The sequence below is a fragment of the Microcaecilia unicolor genome, chromosome 1, assembly GCF_901765095.1.
Source record: "Microcaecilia unicolor chromosome 1, aMicUni1.1, whole genome shotgun sequence".
Lineage (NCBI taxonomy): Eukaryota > Metazoa > Chordata > Amphibia > Gymnophiona > Siphonopidae > Microcaecilia > Microcaecilia unicolor.
Genome location: NC_044031.1, coordinates 367,032,309 through 367,056,976, shown reverse-complemented (window position 1 = coordinate 367,056,976; position 24,668 = coordinate 367,032,309). Strand labels below are relative to the sequence as shown.

At 46.4% G+C, this 24,668-nt stretch overlaps 1 protein-coding gene across 1 annotated transcript in view; it reads left to right on the top strand.

The window, feature by feature from the left end:
• The window catches only part of LOC115474425, a 439,537-nt gene that overhangs the window by 44,204 nt on the left and 370,665 nt on the right, over positions 1–24,668 (top strand). The window contains exon 4 of the mRNA XM_030209885.1: positions 9,484–9,567. Coding sequence (XP_030065745.1) covers positions 9,484–9,567 — 84 coding nt within the window. The remainder of the gene's footprint in view (positions 1–9,483; positions 9,568–24,668) is intronic.

Below are 24,668 nucleotides of genomic sequence, written 5' to 3'. Positions count from 1 at the left end.
CCTGCTCAAAGAGCTTACAATCTAAAAGGCTCAAGTATTTTGGAGAGCCACTGTGCAGCCAAAGGATCTCTTCATCCTCATTGGAAAGAGCACCAGTCCTCAAAAGCAAAAAAAAAAAAAAAAAGCTCTCTCCTTCTCACTTATATAGGAGAGAGAGGTGTAGTTGAATACATGTAGTGACCTAGAGTGCTGAAATTTTACACTGTTAATGCCATTTCTTCAAGCAAGGAGAACATACAGCATTTTACAGCAGTGCTGAATGAGAACTCCAGCTCCTCACAGTGCTGGAGGGTCAGTGGCACAGCAGTGTGTCAATGCTGATAAAACAGCTTTTAAAGTAGTTCATGAGGGAAAGCTGACAGTTGCTCAGGAGCATGTGGATTTGACTGTGGTATCTTCAAAGGATACTGGCAGAATGGGGAAGCAAGAATGTTCTAAAAGAGACATAGCAGTGAAGGCCAGAACAGCAAGCTGATAGACATGATGCAGGGTGTACTATCAGATAGCTGGGTACCTGTCTGCGGGGTACCACAGACTTTGTTCGCCCCTGCCCCTTTCCCCTGTGTTATTTAATGTGCTACAGCCATTAGGGAGACATTTGGAGCAGTTGAAAGTACTCTCCTGCATATATGCCAACATTATTACCATCCTTCTGCCAGCCTTTAAAGTATTTATGGATATCTTGAGTGAAATTCAAAATTCCTTGTCACCAAGCAGATAAATCCATTACGAATGGGTTGTGTCCACCTACCAGCAGGGGGAGATAGAGAGCACTGAAAACCATAGTGCTTCTTGGCCAGCTAGCTCCATCTGCCTCTCAGTATTCTCTATCTCCCCAGCAGGGTTGGATGTAGCTTATTCAGCTCCTTCAAAAATCTCCCTGGCGTGGCTCCTGGGCTTTTGCCAGTTGTAGCAGGGGTGTTGTGGCTATTGCAGCTTCACTTTAAAGGCACATAGGTTCGCCATTTCCCTGCCTTACCCTTCCCCCTATGTGGATGCAGGCATAAAGGTTTGCCTTGTCCCTGTCTTTCCCACACTCTATGTGGATGCAGGCACATTGGTATGTTCTTTCCCTGCCTTTCCCACACTCTTCTATGTGGATGCAGGCACATTGGTTTGTCCTTTCCCTGCCTTTCTCTCTCTCTCCTGGACCTCCGGAGTGCCTCTGTAGCTGTTGCCTCTTCCTCACAGCGTTAAAAAAATAAAAAAAAAGCGACGCGCTTGTTAGCGCTGCGATTCTCAGGCTTCCTTCTGTCTGTGCAGCGTGAACGGAGCTCTGTGACTCGGTCTGGTGAGGTAAGAAAGTCTTGTAGCTCCTCTGGGGAGGGCCCGTGAACGGGACGTTTTTGGCGCGAATCCGCCATTTTGAAACTTTCCGCCGTTTTGAAACTTTCCGCCGTTTTCGGCAATGGCTGCGGAGGTTGTTAAGTGCTGTTCATGTTGTGGCAAGCACAGATCCGCAGCAGGGCTCTGTAAATCGTGCTCTGCGGACGTCAGAGTCGGCCCGAGCATGGCGAGCGAGGTTTCTTCCCGCTCGGTGGAGCTGGCAGCGGGCGCCATCTTGGATGCGCCGTAGGGCTCGACCCCCGCAGGAGCGGAGGGGTTTGAGGCCGGAGGGGAGCCTCGGATGGAGGCTACCAGAGGAGCTTCTTACCCCGGATTGGAACCGGGAGGCCAGGGTGAGCCTTTCTCCCCTGTTTGTGTTGCTTTTACATAAAGCGTTCATGTTAAAAGAGCTCTGCCGCAGATGTCTGACTCTGCGTTGCTACCTGGTTCCCCTCCGGTGGAGACCGGCCCGGGATTGCCGTTGGGCGTTTTTTTCCCCAGACAGTTGGCCGCAAGACAAGCACAGAAGGGTAAATTTCACTTCAGAGAGTGGCGCAGCCTTAGCATGTTTTCGGGGGAAGGTGGCTGGCCTCTCCCTAGCTGCTTATCTGGAGGTGGCACGGTTTCTTAGAGGGATGCTTCGGCTTCGTCCTCCAGTGCGGGCTCCGTGTCTGGCCTGGAACCTGGGGTTAGTTAAGGCCCTTCAGTGTTCGCCCTTCGAGCCGCTTAGGCAAGCTTTGGAGAAGGATGTGACCCTAAAGACAGTCTTTTTGGTGGCGAGACGGGTGTCTGAGCTCCAGGTGCTGTCCTGTCGAGACCCATTTCTGCAGTTGCACCTTATAGATGTACGAAGGGCTCTGTTGCAGTCTCTGCGTATGTCAAATGCTTTCAGGACCTCTGATCACCTTTTTATTTTGTTGTCAGGTCCTCGCAGAGGGTCTCCAGCGTCTAAAGCTATTTTTTCAGCATATCTGCTGTCTGGTGGCCTCCGTCTGAAGCCTTTAAGGCACATTCCACAAGAGCGATTTCCTCTTCTTGGGCTGAAACTGGAGCACTCTCTCTTCAAGAGATATGCAGTGCAGCAACATGGGCTTCTAAGCTCTCATTTGCCTGACATTACAGGCTGGATGTGGCTGCCAGGAGGGATGCGCATTTTGGAGCACAAGTGCTGGCGCGTGGTGTGGCTTGTTCAATTCCTAGATACGGTGGGCTTTGATACATCCCATTCGTAATGGATTCATCTGCTTGATAACAAGGAAGGGAAAATTAGGTTCTTACCTTGGTGATTTTTTTTCCTTTAGTCATAGCAGATGAATCCATGAGCCCTCCCTGATTGATTGATTGATTAATGCTGTTTTGGGTTCAGTTTTTCCTGTAGATATGCTCCCTCATTGGGAGAAGTTGGAAAACAGTCGTCAGGATTTCTGTTCTGTTACAGGAGGTTGTTTGTCCCTCCTTTGAATTACTGCTCCTGTTCTGGGGCGTTCGTTCGCTGTGAGGGAAAGTTCATGTTATTCTACTTTGCGGTGTAACACTGCTTTGGAAGCTTCAAATACTGAGAGGCAGATGGAGCTAACTGGCCAAGAGGCACTATGGTTTTCAGTGCTCTCTATCTCCCTCTGCTGGTAGGTGGACACAACCCATTTGTAATGGATTCATCTGCTATGACTAAAGGAAAGAAAATTACCAAAGTAAGAACCTAATTTTCCCATGTTTCCATTGCGTCCCACAGATCAATCCAGAGACTTGTGGGTTATGTCCCTCAAGCATCAGATGGAGATAGAGAGAACTCCGAGGTTTGCTATATGTGGTCATGTGCAGCCATCCAAACCTCAGTATTCTCTCTATCTAGCAGGTGGAGGGGTCATACCAGTGCAGCTCTGTAGTGATCTGGCTCCTTTCCCGTTCCCTCGGGTACTGTTGAGCTTGTAGTGCGGTTGAGGAGCTTTGGTTATACCTGGTGGTGCCAGGTCCCTTCCCTCCTCCCCTACCAGCCTCCCAAATTTCCTTCTGGGTTTAGGGTCCGGCTCCGTTTCTCTCCTGCCTCTTCATAAAGGTTAAAAAAAAAACATTTGGGGCAGTGTAGGGATATTTCCCTCAGACCAAAATTGGGCGCTGGACCGAGGTCAGTCGGTAGTGTGTGGGAGGTCTGTGTTCGACGTAGCTGCAGGGATGTCAGCTCCGTCTGAGTCTGCTAAGCGCTGCTCGCGGTGTGGGAACCGCAGAGCAGCGTCAGGAGCCTGTGAGGCATGCCTGAAGGAGCAGGCAGTCAAAGAGGGAGTTCCCAGCTCACGGGGCGGGCAAGTTGCGGATCCCTCGGCCCATCACTCGGCAGGGGACGGTGGTGTTGGGGCCGACGCTGTTTTGGCTGGAATGCCATTTCAGCTTTCAGCATGCGCCTCCACCATTTTTTTCATCACCCCACGTGGTGAGGGCAGATGCGGGCGGTGCGCTGGGCGCCCCCGCTGTCAGGCTTGGCGGGAGGAGTTTTGCCCGGACCGTCTTCCTCGGGGGTGGACGAGGCAGTGCTACCCTTTTCCCCGGAGTTTGTGCTTTTGATGCACAGGGCTTTTCAGATGAAGAGTGCGGGGAGGCTCGCTGCGGCAGACATGCAGCCTTGGACTCAGGGTACCCTGCATGTTTCCTCCTCTAATCTCTCAAAGAGGCCACGCTTGGAAGCCATGGACACGGGGGAGGAATTTTCGGGCCCTTCTGACACTGAGGAGGGTCATTGTTCAGGGGATTCCCTACAAACAACATCAGAGGACCTGGAGGAGTGAGAGTTGCCGTCAGATGAGGGCGGGCCCTGGATGAAAGGAGGGACATCCGAAGACTCTTCAGCGAAGAGGATCAGCTGTTCTTGCCGTCGCAGTGCCTTCACACAGAGGTGAGAAGCGCTGCGAGGGCCCGGTAACACGGGGGGGGGGGGGGGCCCGGTGGAGGCGGGGAGCAGCGTCGACGACCTCAGGGGGCGGGGCACGGGGCGGAGGATGGCGGGAGCTGTTTAGAAAGGGAGGGAGGGGGGCCGGGACTACTTAAAATCACGATTTTTTTAATGCAGGGGGGAGCGGGGAGTAGCGGCAACCTCAGGCGGGGGGCAAGGACGTGTTATGACGTGTCTGTATGACAGCTCTGGCCTTACCGACAGCTCTGACCACACGTTAAATATATCATGATAAATGAGTCTGTGCAATCGTCAGTATGGTTAGTGCATCCCGAATAGTCCACATTACAATGGTAGTTACTCGTTTGTATTCTGTTTTCCTTGGTATCGCTGTCGGAAAAAACTGTTTAGTGCATGCCACGGTTTACTACTTGTTCGTTAATGGCTCGTTATTGGCTCGTTAGTTTAGTGCATCTGGCCCTAGGTTAGCTATAATTTGTGGTTAGGGAATATTATTGGAGTGGTCCAGAGGGGGGCCATGCTGTCACCCCAGCTTTTACCTTAGTCAAATTTGCATTGCTGACTTTTCTGGTGCTTTAAATCTTCCCAAGATTCCTGCTGCCATGTGTGAGGGATCAAGGCTTATGGTGGGGGAATAGAGAAAGACAGGGATGCAGATGGAAGGTTTGCATGTTGATATAGTTTGAGGGGAGTTAAGTTCTTTGTAAGCTAAGGATGGGGGGCACTAGGGCTTCAGAAAAGCTTGGAGTAATGGCAATAGATGGTGCAAGAAATCCAGAGGAGGAAGAGTGTGAAGTTAAAACAAAATGTTTTAATAGGGGGACTGAAAAAGCTAGAAATTTGTAGCAGGGTGAGTGTGAGGGTAGATTGGAGATAATGAAGAGAGAGTGACAGATTCATTTTTGAAAGAGAAGGACACCCATCTTTCGACACAAATCGGAAGATGGGCGTCCTCACAGGGTTGTCCAAATCGGTATAATCAAAAGCCGATTTTGGACGTCCCCAACTGCTTTCCGTCGCAGGGACGGCCAAAGTTCAAGGTGGTGTATCGGAGGCATAGCGAAGGTGGGACTTGGGCATGCATAACACATGGACGTCCTCGACCCATAATGGGGAAAAAAAGGGCGTCCCTGACAAGCACTTGGACGATTTTACCTCGTCCTGTTTTTCTTACGACCAAGGCACAAAAAGGTTGACGAAGTGACCAGATGACCTCCCCTTACTCCCCCAGTGGTCACTAACCCCCTCCCACCCTCAAAAAACATCTTCAAAAATATTTTTGCCAGCCTCAGATGTCATACTGGGGTCCATCACAGCAGTATGCAAGTACCTGGAGCAGTTTTAGTGGGTGCAGTGCACGTCAGGCAGGCGGACCCAGGCCCATCCCCCTCTCTCCCTCTTACATTTGTAGAGGAAACAGTGAGCCCTCCAAAACCCACCACAAACCCACTGTACCCACATCTAGCCCCCCTTCACCCATAAGGACTATGATAGTGGTGTACAGTTGTGGGTAGTGGGTTTTAGAGGGGTTTTGTGGGACTCAGCATACAAGGTAAGGGAGCTATGTCCTGGGAGCATTTTATGAAGTCCACTGCAGTGCCCCCTAGGGTGCCCGGTTGGTGTCCTGGCATGTGAGGGGGACCAGTGCACTACAAATGCTGTCTCCTCCCACGACCAAATGGCTTGCATTTGGTTGTTTCTGAGATGGGCGTCCTTGGTTTCCATTATCGCCGAAAATCAGAAACAGCCAAGTCTAGGGGTCACCAAATTTTCAAGATTTGGGCGTCCCCGACCGTATTATCGAAATGTAAGATGACGTCCATCTTGTTTCGATAATACAGGTTTCCCCGCCCCTCCATCGGGATGTTTTGTGAGGACGTCCTCAACAAAACTTGGAGGTCTCTTTCAGTTATGCCCCTCTGAGCATAACAGAGCCAAAGGCGATGAAGTGGAATTGGGTTGGTGATAGAGCTGTGGATGACAGAACCAGAGGTGGTTGAGGGTGAGGGAAAGAAATACCTAAATCTGTTAATAAGGAACAGGAAGAGAATGAAAACCAGTGGTATGGTGTGATGGAAGTTGGAGGGGTGCGAGAGCCAGAAATGGTAATGGGGGAGAATTGGATTTCAAAGACAGAAACAGGAATGATGAAGTGCATGTGAAAGCCAGACGGGGTATTGTGTGAAAGCTGGGGGTGGGGTAGGGGAGAGGATAAGAGGAAGCAGGTATGAAAGCGAAAAAAGCGTAAGGGTAGAAAAGTAAAATGATGGACCGGGGGATACTAGTACTAGATAGAGAGGAGGACGTAGTGATCAGAAGGAGAGATTTGGGTTGCAGAAAATGGGGGGGGGGGGGGGGGGGGGAGGGAATGAGAGAAAGGGAATTGGGAGAGGAGCAAAATAAATACAAGGAGTTAGGCAGAAGGTGTTATGCTTAGGCCATTAAGCTCCTGTCATTCTTATAGGGGTTTATGTTGGGCAGCTAATCCCCATTCTGGTGGAGGGTTGGGAGGCATTATTTTGAGGCCCAGTCACTATTTCTTTTTGTGGGGAGTGGAGGAGGCAAAGTGTGAGATAATGGGGAGGTCTTGGGCTGTGAGATGAGGGGGAATGGGTAGGAGATCAGGAGGAGGCTACATAGGTGGCAGCAAAATGACTTATTTGATTGAAAGGACCAAAACAAGCCAATATCTAGTTTCACCCTCAAGCTCTCTGATGTTGTGTGGTCAAAACATTGGTTGGGACATGGACTCAGTAGCCTTCCCTAGTCCTCTGTCTATGCACAATGTAACCCTGAGATGGAGGGAAATCCTTCCCTTCCCCCCCCCCCCCCAATCCTTCCCTAAACAATTTGACTTGGTTCTTGATGTGTGAAAGGTTGGCCGCTGATGGAATAAAAGCTCATCTGTATTTTTATTGAATTATAAAATGGAACAATATGCTGTGCAACTGTTTATAAATCACAAGTAGAAAACAATAATAATAAGCAACTATAATAACCCTCCCCCCCACCACCCTCTACCCTTCCAACCCCAACAATTGCTGACTTCTACTACTTCAAAGAACCCTAATCCACTCTGTTAAAATGTCCAGGGGTACAAAATACAACCAATTCTGTTTGCCGTAGCGGGGGAGAAATATGACCTATGAAGCACTGTTATGATTTTTTAATCTGTGAATGAATAGTCATCAACAGTCTCAGGATTCAGTCCAACTCTCTTGTCTTCCACAGTCCTTCCTGCAATAGAAGGTGTCTTTTAGAAGATGTGCTGGTAGCAGGAATGTACTGGATCCCCCATGCAAATTTTGCTAGTTATGGCCAGCATTTTTTTCTTATTTTTCCAAAAAATCAAAATATTGTCATCTGCATCACTCAAACATAAATAACAGTCCAGTTCGCTAACAGGCTTCAAAGTAGAAAATGACACGAGGACAAAGTTTTTCCCTGTCCCCATGGGCTCTGTCTCATCCCTGCCCCCAGTCCCCATGAGATCTGTCCCCTTTCCCATCCGCGGTTACCGTGGGTCCTTGTTCCCGTGTCATTCTCTACCCAGTAGTTTTACACTCTTCCTGGATTGCCTGGTCGTCTCAATATCTATTAAGGACAAACTGTATGGCAGGATACAGTACTGTTCTATTGCATTCTATAGCAAACTGCATAGAGAAACCCTCAGTTTGAAACTCCCTCCTAGTGTGGCTGATTTATCCTGCTTGTCAACAGAGAAAGCAGTGTTGCTAATCTATAACAGAATTTTCTGTAGACAGCCGAATACACCCACACATACTTTCATCTCTTACATTAGAGTTGACCCATTTGCAGACATGGGGTGGCAGTTCTGAAAGAGCTATTTCATGTTGGCACCATTAATTGATGTCACCTGCTTAGGTGGTTGATTATCCTGCTGTCTGTGGTAAGCATCTTTGTTGTCTTGCCATGTATTGGTGAAATGGATACTTTCTATTGGTTAGTCTTAAATGTTGCCAAATTATAAGGTGAAAGAATGCATATAAGATAACAAATGTTGGAATGCTTTTTCTAGTATATTTTAGGGGTTTCTCTAGGTAACTTTGTATTGCATTTTTGTTGTCTTTGGATTATATGTACCATTGGGTACCCTTTTATACTTGCATTCAATTATGTATAACTAGTAAAAGAGGCCTGTTTCCAACAGAAAGGAAACGGGTGCTAGCAAGGTTCCAGGGCCCCCTCCGAGTTCCATGCCCCCCTACCTGCCTCCCTCCCTCTCTGAGTTCCAGGAACCCCTCCCCTTCGAGTTCCAGGACCGCCCCCCCCCCCCCCCCCGGTTGAGTTCCAGGACCCTCTCCCCTCTCGTCCCGTGCCCCCTCGTCCCATGCCCTCCGAGTTCCATGCACCCACTGTCGTCTGAGTTGCACAACCCTATGCCTCCCTCTCTCTCTCTCTGTGGCCTCCAAGTGCAAGCAGGACGTGTGCGGCTGCCCCCCCCCCCCCCCCCCCATTCGTAAGTGCCGGCCGTTCTTTAAAACTTTTTACCTCATGGTCTGCCGGCAACAGTGAACTTGAGCAGGCACGGAATGGCGCTTCAGACTGCCTTCGGTATCGCTTCTGTTTCAGCTGTGCCTCTGGTCCCGCTCTTCCGCAAACAGGAAATGAGGGCGGGACTAGAGGCACAGCTGAAACATAAGCGAAGGCAGTGTGAAGCGCCATACCGTGCCTGCTCGAGTTCACTGTTGCCGGCGGACCAGGAGGTAAAATGTTTTAAAGAACAGCTGGCACTTACGAAGTGGAGGGGCAGCCGCACACGTTCTGCTTACAGTTGGAGGCCAGAGAGAGAGGGAGGGAGGCTCTGGGCGGTGGAACTTGGGGGGGGGGGGCGTAGAACTCGGACGGGAGTGGAAGGGAGGGAGGGAGGTAGGGGGGTGTGGAACTCGGAGGAGAGAGAGGGGCCATGGAACTCTGTCGCGAGTGGAAGGAGGGAGGGAGGTAGGGGGTCATGGAACTCGGAAGGGCGATTCTGTACTCACCTCCGGTTGCTGGTGCTGGGTTCCCTTCCCTCTCACTTCCCATTGGTCCGCCCTGTGACGTCATCCCCAGGGCAGACCAGTGGGAACTGTGTTACAAACCCAGGCATCCAGACGAAGGTGCAAATTATTATATAGGATTAAGCTTTGAACCTTTTTTCATCCCTATCCTTATATTCTGTACTGGCTTGTTTTTGTTAACATGGAGTGGTAAATATACTATATTTCTAAAATCTAAATATGTTTTTACAGAGATGTTTCTAGGAATGACGATGAGAAATGAAATAAAAACACTTGCAGACTACATTAAAGAACCCTGCAGAGAACCTTTAATTGGTATGTTTTTATTGCCTGTAGTACTGTCCAATGGAACAGATGTGGTGATAAGATGTGGATGGTATTTCATTTATATTTTTAGAGGGTAATTTTATAAAACACACAGTGTACACATTGAATACATGTATAAGCTACATCGGTTTTTAAAAGGGAAAGTATGCACATATTTCCCTTAATTTTCCCATAGACATTTACACTCTAATATATCCAGATTTCCTGGCTTATTTTATCCATACATGGGAACTTCTGTCCTTGGTTTGTGAAAACATAAAGCACATACACACTATATGTACTTGTTTCTCCGAGCACAAACAGGCTTTTATAGATTCTCGCAAATGGGTGATGCTGACCCGCTTTGCCCGGTCTGGGATTTATAAAAGTATAAATAGAGCTTTGTGGAGCGTGAGACATGCTCCACTGCATATGCGCGAGTGCATTCCTGCCTGCCGTGAGAATGTGATCTGTGCCTATTCTACCGTGTTGTTTTTTTACCATCTCCTCACACCGCTCAGTCCTAAAGAGCTTTTTTGGTGTCTTTCGGCTAGTTAAAAAAAAAAAAAAAAAATTTTCTTCTATTATTCTGTTCCTGGTGTGGAGCCTTCTTTTTTTGTTTCCCTTAAGTTTTTAGTTTATTTTCCCCGGGTTTGTTTCCTTTCTTTTTCATTGTCATCGGGCCGCTTATAGACCTTGACTTCGGCCGGGAACTTTCCCTTTTTTTTAATTTTTTTGTACCTTACCCCTTTTTCAAGCACCATCACTTTAATTTAGCCGAAGAATTTTTTCGTTCCATGTCCACGAAAGTTCCCAGTGGCTTTAAGCGCTGTACCTGGTGCAATCAGACAATCTCTGGGAAAGACACCCATTCTTGGTGTCTATTGTCTTGGGCCTGACCATAGCCCCACTAACTGTGTTCTCTGTCTTCGCATGAAGAAGACCCAGATTTCCAGAGAGGTTCAGTGTGAGAAGATTTTTGGAACCGTGTCCGGTTCTTCGATGTCTGCATCGATATCGAGCGTTGCATCGGGGGCATCAGTAAGCATGGTTGCTGCTAGGCCCTTAGACACTGGGAGCAGTGAAGCATCGAGTGAGTCTTCATCTGCCTCCTGCTGTGCAGGGCCCCCGGGACCGTCCATCGTCAGACCCAACCCTGAGGCGACATGTGGATTTGACGTAGACCTCGTTGGCACTGAGGAGCCTTGGTGACACACTTCGGGCGAACGCCAAGATGCATTGTCGTCGGTCGTCCTCAAAGCATGGTGCCGGGAGCTCCAGGGTGTAGAAGGATTCGGCACTCAAGAAGTGTCAGCACTGGGAGGACTGCTCCTGCTCCATACAAGAGGTGCCGATGCGCCGGTCTCCCAGTAGCCAAGATCCTGCTCCCACGTCAATACCAGTGGTTCTGCAACCTGCACCTGAACTGGCACTCCAGCCTTTCCTGTTGTCGGCCCTCAATGAGCTCATCTGGGCCTTGCTTCGTGAGCTATTGGATGGTCTCATGCAATAAGTTGTATCGGGAGTGCTTGCGCTTACCTTGCCTACTGTTGTGGCCCTGCTTGGCCCTCAGCCAGTGGTGCAGCCTCCGACATTAATGCTGCATGCAACTCCGGTGTCAACTACCACCCAAGTTGGCACTCCCTCAACGTTGGTGGAAGAAGCTTCTCCAGAGTTGAGGCAGGAACCAACTTTTCGATGCTGTTCTTGAGGGCATGGTTCCTCCATGTTGAAGCAGGTTCAGTTGTGACAGTCCCATCAGGAGAGTGCACTCGTGGAATTCAGAGGAGGATCCAATGAGTCCTATGGAATTCCCTCTGAACCCTCTGGAGAACCTTTCATTCCCATCTTTTGTTAAGGAAATGGTTGATGCTATATCCTTTCCTTTGGAAGTGGAGAACGAGCCGAGGGCCAAGATGCTCGAGGTCCTAGCCCACAAGTTGTCTCCTAGGGAGGCTGTGACTGTCCCTCTCCTCGAGGTACTCCAGGAAGTCTTTGTTAGGAACTGGAAGGCCCCTCTGTTGGTCCCGGGCTTGCCCAAGATCGACACTCTGTATCGGATCCACAGTGCATCTGGTTTAGATAAGCCTCAGTTGCTTCACAATTCCATGGTGGTAGAATCTGCTCTCAAGAGCCAGGAGTTTCAGGGACTATTCCTCGGCACATACAATATATGCAGTCTCAGCTACAGTTGATAATAGGTAATCTAATACTCATAAATGCTGACCCTAGCTCATAACATTCAAAACAGCTATATGATATACTGTTTGGCAAAAAGCCCTCAGAAACCAAAGGCATAGAGTCCTTGGTCTTAAACGCTATTACAGATTGAACATATGTAAATAGCACTTCGTTTCTATCACTGAGCTAGAAAAACTCCAAATCGTTTTTTGACAATTATTTTTTTTTTAATTTTTTGTAATGCTAATTAGATTCAAACAAAATTAGAACAGTGATTTACACTTGTTATCCACTTCTCTCAGCGCTTAATGTAAATTCTCATACAGTTATAGTCTCAAGCTTATTCAGAGCAAGAAAAAATCTTGCAAACATCTTAGACAGCACTTAGCTTGTGTCTCAAGTTCAGCACTGGCAATCTCTCGTTTAACGGGGTCACCGTTTCACCCCACAAGGCTTCTTCAGGAACGAATGCTGAATGGCAAAGCGATGATCTGGGGAAGTGAAATTATCAATCATTCATAACAAGACTCAAAAGTGAATTAAAAATTGACAGCAAAAGCACCCCTGTGGTTCACTTGCTTACAACTGAGTTTTCAGTGTTTCAAAATGGTGCTGCAACGTCACACGCTGAATGTCAGACTTTAAATAGGCTCCTCCTACGTATTCTTAAAAGGAGCAGCACATGGACAGCCACCCAATACTAATGGTGAAAATGAGACAAATTAGTGAGATTTGAGATTTGAGATAATGTAACAAGGAATTAAAACAGATTAGCAAGGAATTGAAACAATTTAATCAAAAATTTAGTAAAAAAACGTGCCAGTCGACAGAACTGTTTAGACCCCATGGTTCAGTTGTTCTTAAATCAAAAATCCACTTGGCTTCTTTCCTTTGTAGTAGGAGTTTGCGATTTTCTCCTCTCAGGGTTTCCACTTTGTCAATTGCAAAGCATTCAAGGTCTTCAAAAGAGTGCTTTTTTTTCTATATAATGCTCAACTAAAGGTTCCTTAAGCACCATTCTTCTGATGTTTGATCTGTGTTCAAGGATCCTGACTTTTAATGGTCATGTTGTCATCCCAATATAGGTTTTATGGCAAGGACAACTACATGATCTGAAAGACAATTCGTGAAATGTTTTAATTCAAATGTTTTGTTAGTCATTGCATTATAGAAACTTTTCGTTTGTTTAGTAACCCTGCAAATTTGACACATTTGTTATGGCCAATAATGTACTTATCGTTCTTTTTCCTTGATGAGATTACATCAACAGTGCTTAAGATGTCCTTGAGGTTGTTACCTCTTGAAAATGCAATACATAGATCCTTTTCCTGAAAGAATGGAATAGATTGCATGATGTCACAGCGATTTCTGGCAATGCATGCTAAATTAGGACTTGCTTCTGTATACTGCATCAACATCGTGAGAATATTGTCATCTTTATCTCTGGTGTTGGAACTAGAAAGAAGAAGATCATGATCATTGAAATTAGCCCTCCTGTAAGCCTTCTTGAGAACTTTTCTTGAATATCCTCTGTATTTCAGGTCAACCATAAAATTTTTGGCTTGTTCTTTAAAGATGGACGTGCATATTCTCCGCAATCTGAGCATTTGTGAAAAAGGAAGACAGTTATTTAGCTGTACCGGATGACAGCTTAAATTTTGTAGGAAAGTATTCCTATCAGTTTCCTTTTTGAAGACCTTGGTATCAAATTTTTTATCACTAAGTGACTCCTCAACGTCAAGATAGTGAATGCTTGTGAAAGAGTTGTTCAGTAAACTGGATATCAGAATTGCAGCTGTTGAACCAAAACATAAATTTCGACAATTCTGTTGTACCCCTCCAAAGCATGAAAACATCATCAATATATCTCTGCCAATGGGCTATAAGATCACTGAACGGGGACTGAGCAATCCATTCCGTTGCAAATTGTGTCATGTACAGGTTTGCGATGGATGGTGCGGCTGTCGCTCCCATCGCAACACCGCTAGTTTGCAAGAAAAAACTTCCATTGAACATGAAATAGTTTTCTTTTAATGCTATTCTTGCCAAAGTTACTAAAAACTCAGTCGGTACAAGATGCGGTCTAACCCTGGATTCAAGCGTGATTCTAATAGTTTGCATGGCATCATCTTGTGGAATAGATGTGTAAAGCGAACAGATATCTAGGCTTACCATCAAAAACTGGCTGTTGTCAAACTCAACATTTTCTAATCTTTGTAGGAAATGTATGCTATCTTTGATATAGGAGGGACTTTTAGGGACCTCAGGTTTCAAAAATTGTCGACAAATGTGGACAGTGGTTCTAAAACAGACTGCTGTCCAGACAAAATCGGTCTGCCAGGAGGATTAGTAAGTCTTTTATGTATTTTTGGCAAAAAATACATAACTGGCACTTTAGGGCTAGAACAAATGAGAAACTGTTTATCTTTCATTGTGATGATGCAATTGTGTGCAGCTTTTTTTTTCCCCCCCCCCGACCCCCTTTACCCCCCATCCCCCCCTTCTCAAATTGTTATGCTTCTATAGCTACATAATGATATTAGCATATATCATCCAGAAACTTTCTTGTAACAGAAGGTAACACCATGGGACATATTGAAACACGGATAATATAGACAATAGGAAATCCTTATTAACATGACCAGAACTTGTCTTTAATCTCTTTAACCCAAAGCTCTTCTTCCCTATCTCCCAAAACCTCCCCCCTCCCCTCCCCGAGCATTGCTCAAATTCAAATTCTCTTCACTGGTTCCAAGGAAGTCTATTCAAGATATGACTTCTCACCTTTGGCGATACAGTGTTTATGTATGCCCCCCATATTGCTAGGAACCTCCGCTGCCTTCCCGGCGACAGACCCGCCCCTCTAGACTCCCATGTCAACAATTCATGAAGTCGATTCCTCCAGTGCCAAAAGGAGGGTGGGCAATCACTAGTCCAGTAAAGTAGGATGCATTTTATCCCCAATATGCAGGCCTTGCCAAGAAACAATTTCTCCCCCTTTGTGGTTCCCATCCAGAGTCTAGGCACACTAAATACAGCTCTTTCAAAAGTTAAAGTTATTGTGCGCCCCAGCACTTTGGTCAAGTATTTGCCAATTGCCGACCAGAATAGTGATATTGACCTACATTGCCAGATCCCATGAAAGAAGTTTGCCTCCAACCTATAGCACTTCCTACAGTGCTGTGTAGTTGATACTCCTGCCCTAAAAGCTTGTCTCTGAGAGAAATATGCTCGATGGATAGTGCGAAAGTGACACTCCTGTAATTGCATTGTGTACCATGGCCACCCCACTCTGAAGAGCTGACGATATCAATTGTGTAGAGATGTTTATGCCCGACTCTATGCTCCATCTATTTGCTACCTCTGTCAAATCCCGTTCCATTGAGAGCCTACCCAATTTGCCATAAAACCAGGACACTGAAATTTGCCCCGCTGCATCTCCTTCTAATAATTATCTTAATTGTCTCCCAAACCGTGGGCGCAAGCTATCCGATGGGAGGGTACTCACATAATGAGACAACTGCCTGTACGCCAACCAGGCCGCTGTCCCCTGCCCACATTTCTCCAGAAATTCAGTATACGAGAGCAGAGATCCATCTTCCATTACCAGCTTATCCATCGAATGGATTCCCTTATTCTCTAATAGTCGGAAAATCCTATTTTCATCTCCCGGCCTAAATGACACATTCCCTCTCAAAGGTAACCATACGCTTCCTCTGCTATCCTGCCCCCAACATGTGAGCATTGTCTTCCACAAATGCCTCATTGACTTTAACAATACACTTCCTCTTTCTGGCAAATCTTTCCTTGGAGAATGTAACAGGGAAACCAGATGCCAAGGCCTGAAGTGGTCTCGCTCAAGTTCCACATGTGTGTAAACATCTGAATCCATCAACCAATCTCTCAAATGCCTTAACAGGCATGCCTGATTATATTTCCGGATGTCCGGGAGCCCTAAACCACCCATCTTTTGTGCCCCTAATAAATATTTCCACCTCACTTTAGAGTTTCCACCCCCCCAACAGAATTTCATCACTAATTTCCTAAGGGCTTCTAAGTCTTTTTTGAGCAACCACAGAGGAAGGGTCTGTAGAAGGTAAAGCCATCTAGGGAATACCATCATTCTAAACAGATGTAATCGTCCCAGTAAAGTTAATGGCAAGTTAGCCCAAGTCATCAGCTGCTCCTTTGTCTCCTGGAGGAACCTTGGAATATTGATTTCATATATCTTTGTCGGATTAATTGCCAATTGTATCCCTAGATATTTAAATGATTCGTTTGCCCACTGTAATGGGAACCCTGCTCCCCACAATCTCCGCAAATCGTCTGAACTAGCCAACGCCTCCGATTTTGAAAGATTCAGTCGGCAACCAGAGAAATCCCCGTACTCCTCCAGGCTCTCCATCAGGTAAGGCAGGGAGTCTCTAGGCTCAGTTATTAATACCAATAAGTCATCTGCAAAAGCAGCTGTTTTAAAGAGAAAATCCCCTACATGTACCCCTTTCACATCGGAATTAAGCTGCAACTCCCGCAACAGCGGGTCTAAAGTTAAAACAAACAATAATGGGGAGAGTGGGCATCCCTGCCTAGTCCCTCTTCTAATCTTAAATCTATCTGAAGTAATACCATTTGCATACACACACGCCTCGGGGTCCTCATACAGTGTCCGCACAGCCTCATTAAACCAGCCTTCTATCCCATAAGCCTTTAATATACCAAACAAGAAGCCCCAGTCCACTCTATCAAACGCTTTTTCCGCGTCGAAACTGATAAGTAGAGCTGGATGCCCTTCCAATCTGATTGTCTCCAAAGCCGCTAGGATCCATCTTATGTTTTTGGCTATAACCCTTCCCCATGTGAACCCTACTTGGGGCTCAGCTACTAAGGATGGTAAGACTCTTGCCAGTCTGTTTGCCAATATCTTGGCCAAAAGCTTAACCTCAGTGTTAAGCAGGGAGATGGGACGGTAAGATTCAGGTTGATCCTCAGGTTTACCAGGTTTTCTTAATACTATGATCTGTGCTGTGTTCAAATGTACCGGGAGCGCTCTTTGTTGGACAGATTTCTGAAAGACTTCTGTCAGAACCGGACTAATATCGTCCTGTAATAGTTTATAAAACTCACTGCGGAGTCTGTCGGGACCAGGCGCCTTACCGAGAGCACTTTGCTTGATTACCCATGCCACTTCCTCCGTGTCTATTGGGGCACTCAACTGAGATAACTCTTCACGCGATACCCTTGGAAGCTCTATGCTATTCAAATAAATATCACTATCTACCAACTGAGATTGCTGGGACTCATATAGTTTAGTAAAAAAGTCCCGGAACACTTTGTTGATTGCCTTGTCGTCATTCACTCGCTTCCCTCTAGAATCCACCAATGTGGTTATCTTACTCTGACCCGTACTACCCTTTGCTAATCTAGCCAGGAGAGCGCTACCCTTGTTTGCGAACTTATAGAGCTGAAATTTATAATAGGCCCATGATTTCTTTGCCTCTGTATGTATTAGCTCATTTAAAGTTTGTTGGGTTTCCAATAATTGCTTCTTAATTCGCAATGAATGACTCAGTCCATACTGCTGTCTTAAGACAGTCACTTGTTTTTCTAAGCGCAAAAGCTCTCGTTTCCTCACCTTTCTTTGGTGACTCACGTAGGAGATAATTTCTCCCCGGAGAACCACTTTTGCTGCCTCCCAAAACAGTGTTACATTTGATCTATGTTGTTCATTATCAATTTTATATTGTTGCCACTTGGAGAGTAAAAATGGAGGAAATTTACTATCTCTATATAGGTGAGAGGGGAATCGCCAACTGCTCTCAGATTGCCTAGAGTGCCTTCCTTGGAGGCTTAACTCTACCCATGCATGGTCAGATATCATTATAGGCCCTATCTTTGTGCTTTCGACCTGTGTAAAAAGTTCTCTGGATATTAGCAGATAATCTATTCTGGATAGTGTGGAGTGAGCTTTTGACACATGTGTAAAGTCCTTCTCCAAAGGATTGAGCGTTCGCCACACATCCACCAGACCCAATGCTGACCCTAAAAGGTTCACCCCTCTCACTGTCCTTGTTAGTTCTCTATCTGTAGGATGAGATCTATCTATCTGAGGGTCTGCCACATTGTTAAGATCTCCTCCTAATATTATCGGGAAATCACCCAGCTCCAATATCTGTCTGATCACCTTTGTATAAAATGCTCGATCAAAGGTATTTGGGGCATAGAGATTGCACAATAGTATAGGTTGGCGCTCAAGAATTATCGAGGCCAGAACATATCTGCCCTCTGGGTCCGCATTGACCTTCTTTATCTCTAAATGCAAACCCTTCCTGAATAAGGTTACCACACCTCCCTTCCTTCCCTTTGCCAGGGCTTCTACTAGGTCACCCACCCACCATCTTTTAAGTTTGGCATGCTCTGTCGCGGAAAGGTGTGTCTCCTGCAGAAAGGCAACGGAGGTCCCCCTATCTCTAAGTACTTTCAAAATTTTATGCCTCTTAATTGGGGATTGGATCCCTCCAACATTCCAAGTGGTAAATGTTAGGTTAGGCATGTTATCCTACCCCTAATCTCTCCTTTATAGGCAATACCCTCAAGTGTCTTCCATCTCTGATTTGTGAGAGAGTGTCCCAGCCTCCACCCCTCCACCAGACTTGCATGTTCCCCATTCCCTACTTTCCCCCGGTCCAGTATTTCTACATATTTTGAGCAACGCCCTCCCCCTCTAAGACCCTCCCGACTCTCCAAACTCCCACCTCCCCCCCCCTTCCCTTCTTCCCCCAGTCCTCCCATTTGGTTCCCCGAATCCATTCCGTTCTCGACTTGGAGCTACCCACCCTTCTATTTTACAGATCACCCAATCCCTCCTCCTCTATTCGGATCCATCTCTGCCCTTCACTCCTTTAAACATAAACATTGTCCCTCAGATATCTTTCAGTCATGCATCCTATCAGCCACTCCTCAGGCTTCCCTCTTCCACTGCATAACCTAGTATATTGACCTAAAGAATAGTAACTATAATAGATATTCACTCAAATCTCCCCATTCCAGTTTTGCATTCAGTCCTTGGCTTCTCAACCCAACCATCCTTGACCGCTCATAGCTGTAGGAGATGGCATCTGTTAATAATTTCTGCTACTCTCTAAGGGTTAAGCCAGTGCCACTCCGCCCCGTTTAAGTATAACGTCCTATGCTGCTTTCCATCTCCATAATAATGAAACTATGGGCGCTAGCCGCTCCAGTCCGGTACCGCTTCTGACTGAGCAGTCAATCAATCGAAAATAGGAAATTTGCTCTCTCTCTCAGGCTAACCTGAACAGCCTCCCCAATAGCATTCAGTCATTCATTCAGTACCTTGTGATACTGTCTCATGTGGATGTCCTGCAGTGATCCGCATATGACCATGTTTCCTCCACGTGTACAGGAGCAATGGTCTTCGTCTAGACTCTCTATTATACAGACCATTGCAGGGTAGAATGGTTTTACATTTCAGATGATCTTAAACTTATCACATTGTCCCCCTCGCTTCACTCATCTCTTCATTCATCCAATCGTTCAAACATTCAAACAACCATCCCTCCATTCATTATCTTGCCCAACATGCTAATAATCAATGTACAGTTGACCTACTAGGTTCAGTAATGAATACGTGTTTTTTAAGTACTGTATTTAGTAAACTGGACTGTCCCGACCAGACAGTATTCACTCGTCTGATTCTTTTCAGTTTATTGGTGTCTTCTGTCAAATATGTCCTTTGCTGCAGCTGCTTTCTATGGACGGGGCCCATACTGCCATGCCCTGCAACCTCCAGTCCATCTGCAGGGCACGCAGAATCCAGCCCATCTCATCTTATATCTTAAGGGCTTGCTGCTGCCAAACAGAAGATTTTTCACCCACTTTAAAGTTAAATCACATCAGTCTCCACTTATTGTACCTGCCTTTCCTTATAATGCTGCTTATGTGGATTGCTGTCTGTCGCCCTGCAATTTATTCACATAGGCCTTCGCTTCTTCCATGCGATCAAAAAAGACCACTTTACCTCCATCTTGAATTCTCAGTCGTGCCGGGTACAGAAGGCTAAAACGGCAGTTCATTTCAAATAATTTCGAACAGAGTGGTACAAAAGCCTTTCTTGCAATCGATACCTTTGCTGAATAGTCTTGAAAACATAACATTTTTTGGTTCTGGTACTGCAAGAGTTTCTCGCCACGCAGCGCTTGTAAAATCTTCATTTTATGGGCATAGTTAAGCGCTTTGAAGATAACTGTTCTGGGGCGATCTCCTCCTGCCGGCCGCTGTCCCAGCCGATGTGCTCGCTCCACCTTAAATTCGCCAGCCATATCCGGGAGCGCTGCTGCTTGCGGGATCCAAGTTTCCAAGAAATTCTGCAGATCTTTGTCAGGCAAGGCCTCTGGGAGAGCGACCAGGCGCAGATTGTTCCGCCTCGATCGGTTCTCCAGGTTGTCGATTTTTTTCTTCTAGTTCCTGCACCCGTCGAGACAACTTTGGGTGTTCTGTAGATATTTTCCGTAGCTCATCCTCCACCGTCCCGAGCCGCTGCTGTGCCGCTTGTATATCCGCCATCATGGACACGTGCCTCTCCTCCATGCCATCTAATTTATCGATGATTTTTTGCAGCTTGGTGTCCATAGCATGTTCCACAGCCGCTTTCACTTCTGTGATTATTTCCGCGGTCCATAGTGAACTCGGTGTGGGGGACGGCGGCAATTTTTCTCCGCCATTTTGGGTTCCACAACCCGCCCTTTTTCGCGGTTCTCCTTTCGTGCCGATTTTGTTGCCATCCACCCTCACTCAGTCTCCTCACCACTTCCTTTCGAATACAGGATTGTTTACTCTAAGCGTTGGGCTATTAGGCTGGGTTTAGGTGCCGAATATTTTGCTGATTTCTCGGGTGCTCCGGAGCAGCGACACTTCCCCTCCTCACTCCTCCATAGCCCAACCGGAAGCGTGTACAGCTTTATTGACAGTCCTTGTTATTAATGCTCGTAATCTCTTCATTGGATTCAACAGCAATCTTTTGTAGAATTTCTTATCATTCAGTTGTTGTAAACCTTCTTTTAGGTAATCTGTTGTGTTTTGGAGAACAATAGCTCCTCCCTTATCCGCTTTTTTGATGGTAATGGTTTTATCAGTCTGCAATGTTCTTAACACCACCATTTCATTTTTAGAGAGATTATACTTATTCAGGAATTGGTATTGATCCCTCTTCTTAAATTTGTCCAAATCTTTTAAAATCATTTGTTTGAAGGTATTTAATGCTGGATCTAACTGACTCTGTGGTCTCCAAGTGGATTTGGGTTTGATGATAGTCCTGTCGACTGAACATGAGCTATTCATAAAAAAACATCTTCAATTGTAGTTTCCTAATGAATTTTTCCAAATCTATTGTGAATTGAAATTCGTTAAATTGGAGGGATGGTGCAAAGGAAAGGCCCTTCGATAAGACAGATTCTTCTACTGACGTCAAAGGTCTGTTGGATAAATTAATTACTGCTGGCTGTCTTTCTGGGACCAAGTCCAAGGTCTGCTTCTTTACCCTGACCGTCTTCTTCTGCTTCCCCTCCCCCGTAGGTAGATCTTGTTCCTAAAAAACCCCTTCCACTGCTATTACGAGATGAGTCATCACTACTGCTCGAGGAGGAGGAATCATAGAATCTGAGATGTTTGGTTTTACTGTCTTTCGTTGGACCTTCTAATTCATTAGGATGTGCCCAGGAATAAAAATTGTTGATCAAGTAGTGTTTTTCATCACATGCAGACTTTTTAAGCTTGACACAAATCATGTTTCAGCCACAATGGCCTGCTTCAGGAGTCCCTGTGATTAGTGTTGCAATTACTGAAAGCATTTTATCTGTGCACGTCAGTGTACTGATGCTATGCATTTTAGGCGTTTCATTTTGTGTACGCTTTTGCCTTATGCTTCATATCGGTTCACCATTTACAGATGCTTTAATGCTTTCAGTAATTTAATGAAATGTTGGGTCTGGATGCGCGGCTGTTGATCCCAGACTGTACATTCGTCCATTAGATTGTAAGCTCTTTGAGCAGGGACTGTCCTTCTATGTTGAATTGTACAGTGCTGTGTAACCCTAGTAGCGCTTTAGAAATGTTAAATAGTAGTAGTAGTAATTGCAACACACAGGGACTCCTGAAAGCAGGCATTTGTAGCTGAAACACGATTTGTGTCTTCCAGTATTTGTTGCAAAATAAAATTCTGATGTGAACTCTTAAGAGTCCGTTGGATATTTTGTCATCATCTTAGTTGTCTCCTTCGCTGTGTTTGCTTTTCTGGCTCTCTACCTGCGTGAAGGTTATCTGTTCTTCTGTTTTTGACTTGGAACATTCTGTTCAGCAGAGGTTGGTGGATGCCTCATGCTAGGGGATAATGTTTTTGGAGAGAAGGTTGAGGAGGCCGCTGACCAAATCAAAAAAACATACCAATAACATCTTTTCTCTCTCCTGCTTGGCGCCTTCTGCATCTGCCTCCTCAGCTAGGAGGACATTTGGCAAACCAAGGAGGAGTACCTATTACTATCAGAGGCGTAGGTATAACCTCTTGGCTCGCCAGTCTTTTAAGGTTCAGTCCCAGCACTCTTGTTCACGTCAACAGCATTCGCCTAAGGCCCCTTCTGCTCCCCAGTCAAAGCAAGGGACGAGTTTTTGACTGGCTCCATCAGAGCATAGCCGCAGTAAAAGTGTCTGCCCTGGATGACTTGCCGGGGGGGGGGGGGGAGGCAAGCTAAAGTTTTTCCATGAAAGGTGGCCCCTTATAACCACCAACCGGTGGGTTCTTCAAATAGTCCATCTTGGTATCAAAGACCTCCAGATTGCTCACAGAGAGCTCATTCATTCAGCTCTTAGCACAGGCAGGTACTTGCAGAGTAACTTTCAGCTCTTCTAAAGGCCCATGAGGTCGAGCCTGTTCCACCAGGGAGGAAGGGCGGGTATCCTAGTCCAGATACTTCCTTGTGGAAAAGAAAACGGGGGATACGTCCCATCCTAGACCTAAGGGACCTGAACAGATTCCTAGTCCGAGAAAAGTCCATGATGGTTTCCGTGGGCACCCTTCTCCCAATGATTCAGGAAAACGATTGGCTATGATCTCTGGACTTAAAGGATGTATATACTCACATCCTGATACTTCCTGCCCTCTGGAAGTATCTTCAATTTCAGTTGTGAACACATCGCTTTCAGTACCACGTGTTGCCTTTTGGCCTGTCGTCAGCTCCCAGGGTCTTCACCAAATGTCTAGTGGTAGTTGCAGCATCGCTATGCAGGCTGGGAGTCCATGTGTTTCCATATCTTGATGATTGGGTGGTGAAGAGCACGTCTTCAGATGGAGCTCAGGAGTCCATTCGGATGACTTCATGTACTTCAGCTACTAGGGTTTGTTTTAAACTACCCCATCTCATCTTTGCCCTGCCCAGCAATTGTAATTCATAGGAGCCCTGCTTGACACACAGAAGGTTCGAGCCTACCTTCCAGAGACGAGAGCGAACACTCTTGCCTCACTCGCTTTCAGGATTCGAGCCTCTCAGCAGGTCACAGCTCGGCAGATGTTAAGATTGTTGTGCCATGTGGCTTCCACAGCGTATGTTATACCCATGACACGTCTTCACATAAGATCAGCCCAATGGACCCTGGCTTCTCAGTGGTATTAAGGTACAGGGAGCCTGGAAGATGTCATCTGAGTGTCCCCAGAGCTTGTATGCTCTCTTCAGTGGTGGACCATTTGATCCAGTTTGACTCTGAGACTCCCATTCCAAATTCCTCAGCCGCAAAAAGTGCTGACAACGGATGCATCTCTCCTGGGATGGGGCGATCATGTAGATGGGCTTCACACCCAAGGTGTTTGGTCCACCCAGGAAACAAATCTTCAGGTCAACCTCCCGGAGCTTCGGGCAATCTGGAATGCTCTAAAAGTTTTCATAGATCGGCTGTCTCATCAAATTGTACTCATTCAAACAGACAATCAGATTGCATTGTATTACACCAACAAGCAGGGGGGCACTGGATCACACAGTTTGTGCCGGGAGACCGTCTGGATGTGGCATTGGGCTCGCCAGCATGGCATATTCCTTCGAGCCACTTACCTCGCAGGAAAAAGCAATACCCTGGCTGACAGACTGAGCAGGATAATGCAACCACACAAGTGGTCAGTCAATATGGGCATAGCCCGCAAGATCTTCTGAGCGTTGGGCACCCCTTTGATGGATCTTTTTGCCACTTGGATCAACCACAAGGTCCCTCAGTTCTGTTCTAGGCTTCAGGCCCACGACAGACTTGCATTGGATGCCTTGCTCGGGCATTGGGGGACAGGTTTTGTGTATACGTATTCTCCCATACCTGTAGTGGGGAAAACTTTGATGAAAAGCAAGACCACGGAACCACGATTCTGATTGCGCCGTACTGGCTGTGATAGTTATGGTTCCCTCTTCTTTTGGAGTTATCCTCTGAAGAACTGTGGAGTGTTTTCTGATCTTCATCATTCAGAATGAGGGGTCTCTTCTACATCCCAACATCCAGTCTCTGGCTCTCTCAGTTCGGATGTTGAGAGCCTAGAATTTACTTCCTTGTGTCTTTTGGAGGGTGTTTCCCGGTGTCTTGCTGGTTTCCAGGAAAGACTCCGCTATGAGGTGCTATTCTTTCAAATGGAGGAGGTTTGCTGTGTGGTGTGAGATCAAGACCATAGATCCCCCTACACAGACCTTGTGGAGAAGTAGCCTAGTGGTTAGTGCAGCAGACTTTGATCTTGGGGAACTGGCTTCGATTTTCACTGCTGCTCCTTGGGCCTCTGAGGAAGTCACGTAATCATCCGTTGCCCCAGGTACAAAATAAGTACCTTTATTTAGGATCTAGACCGCTTTGAATGTAGTTGAAAATCACAGGCGGTATATGAAGTCCCATTCCTT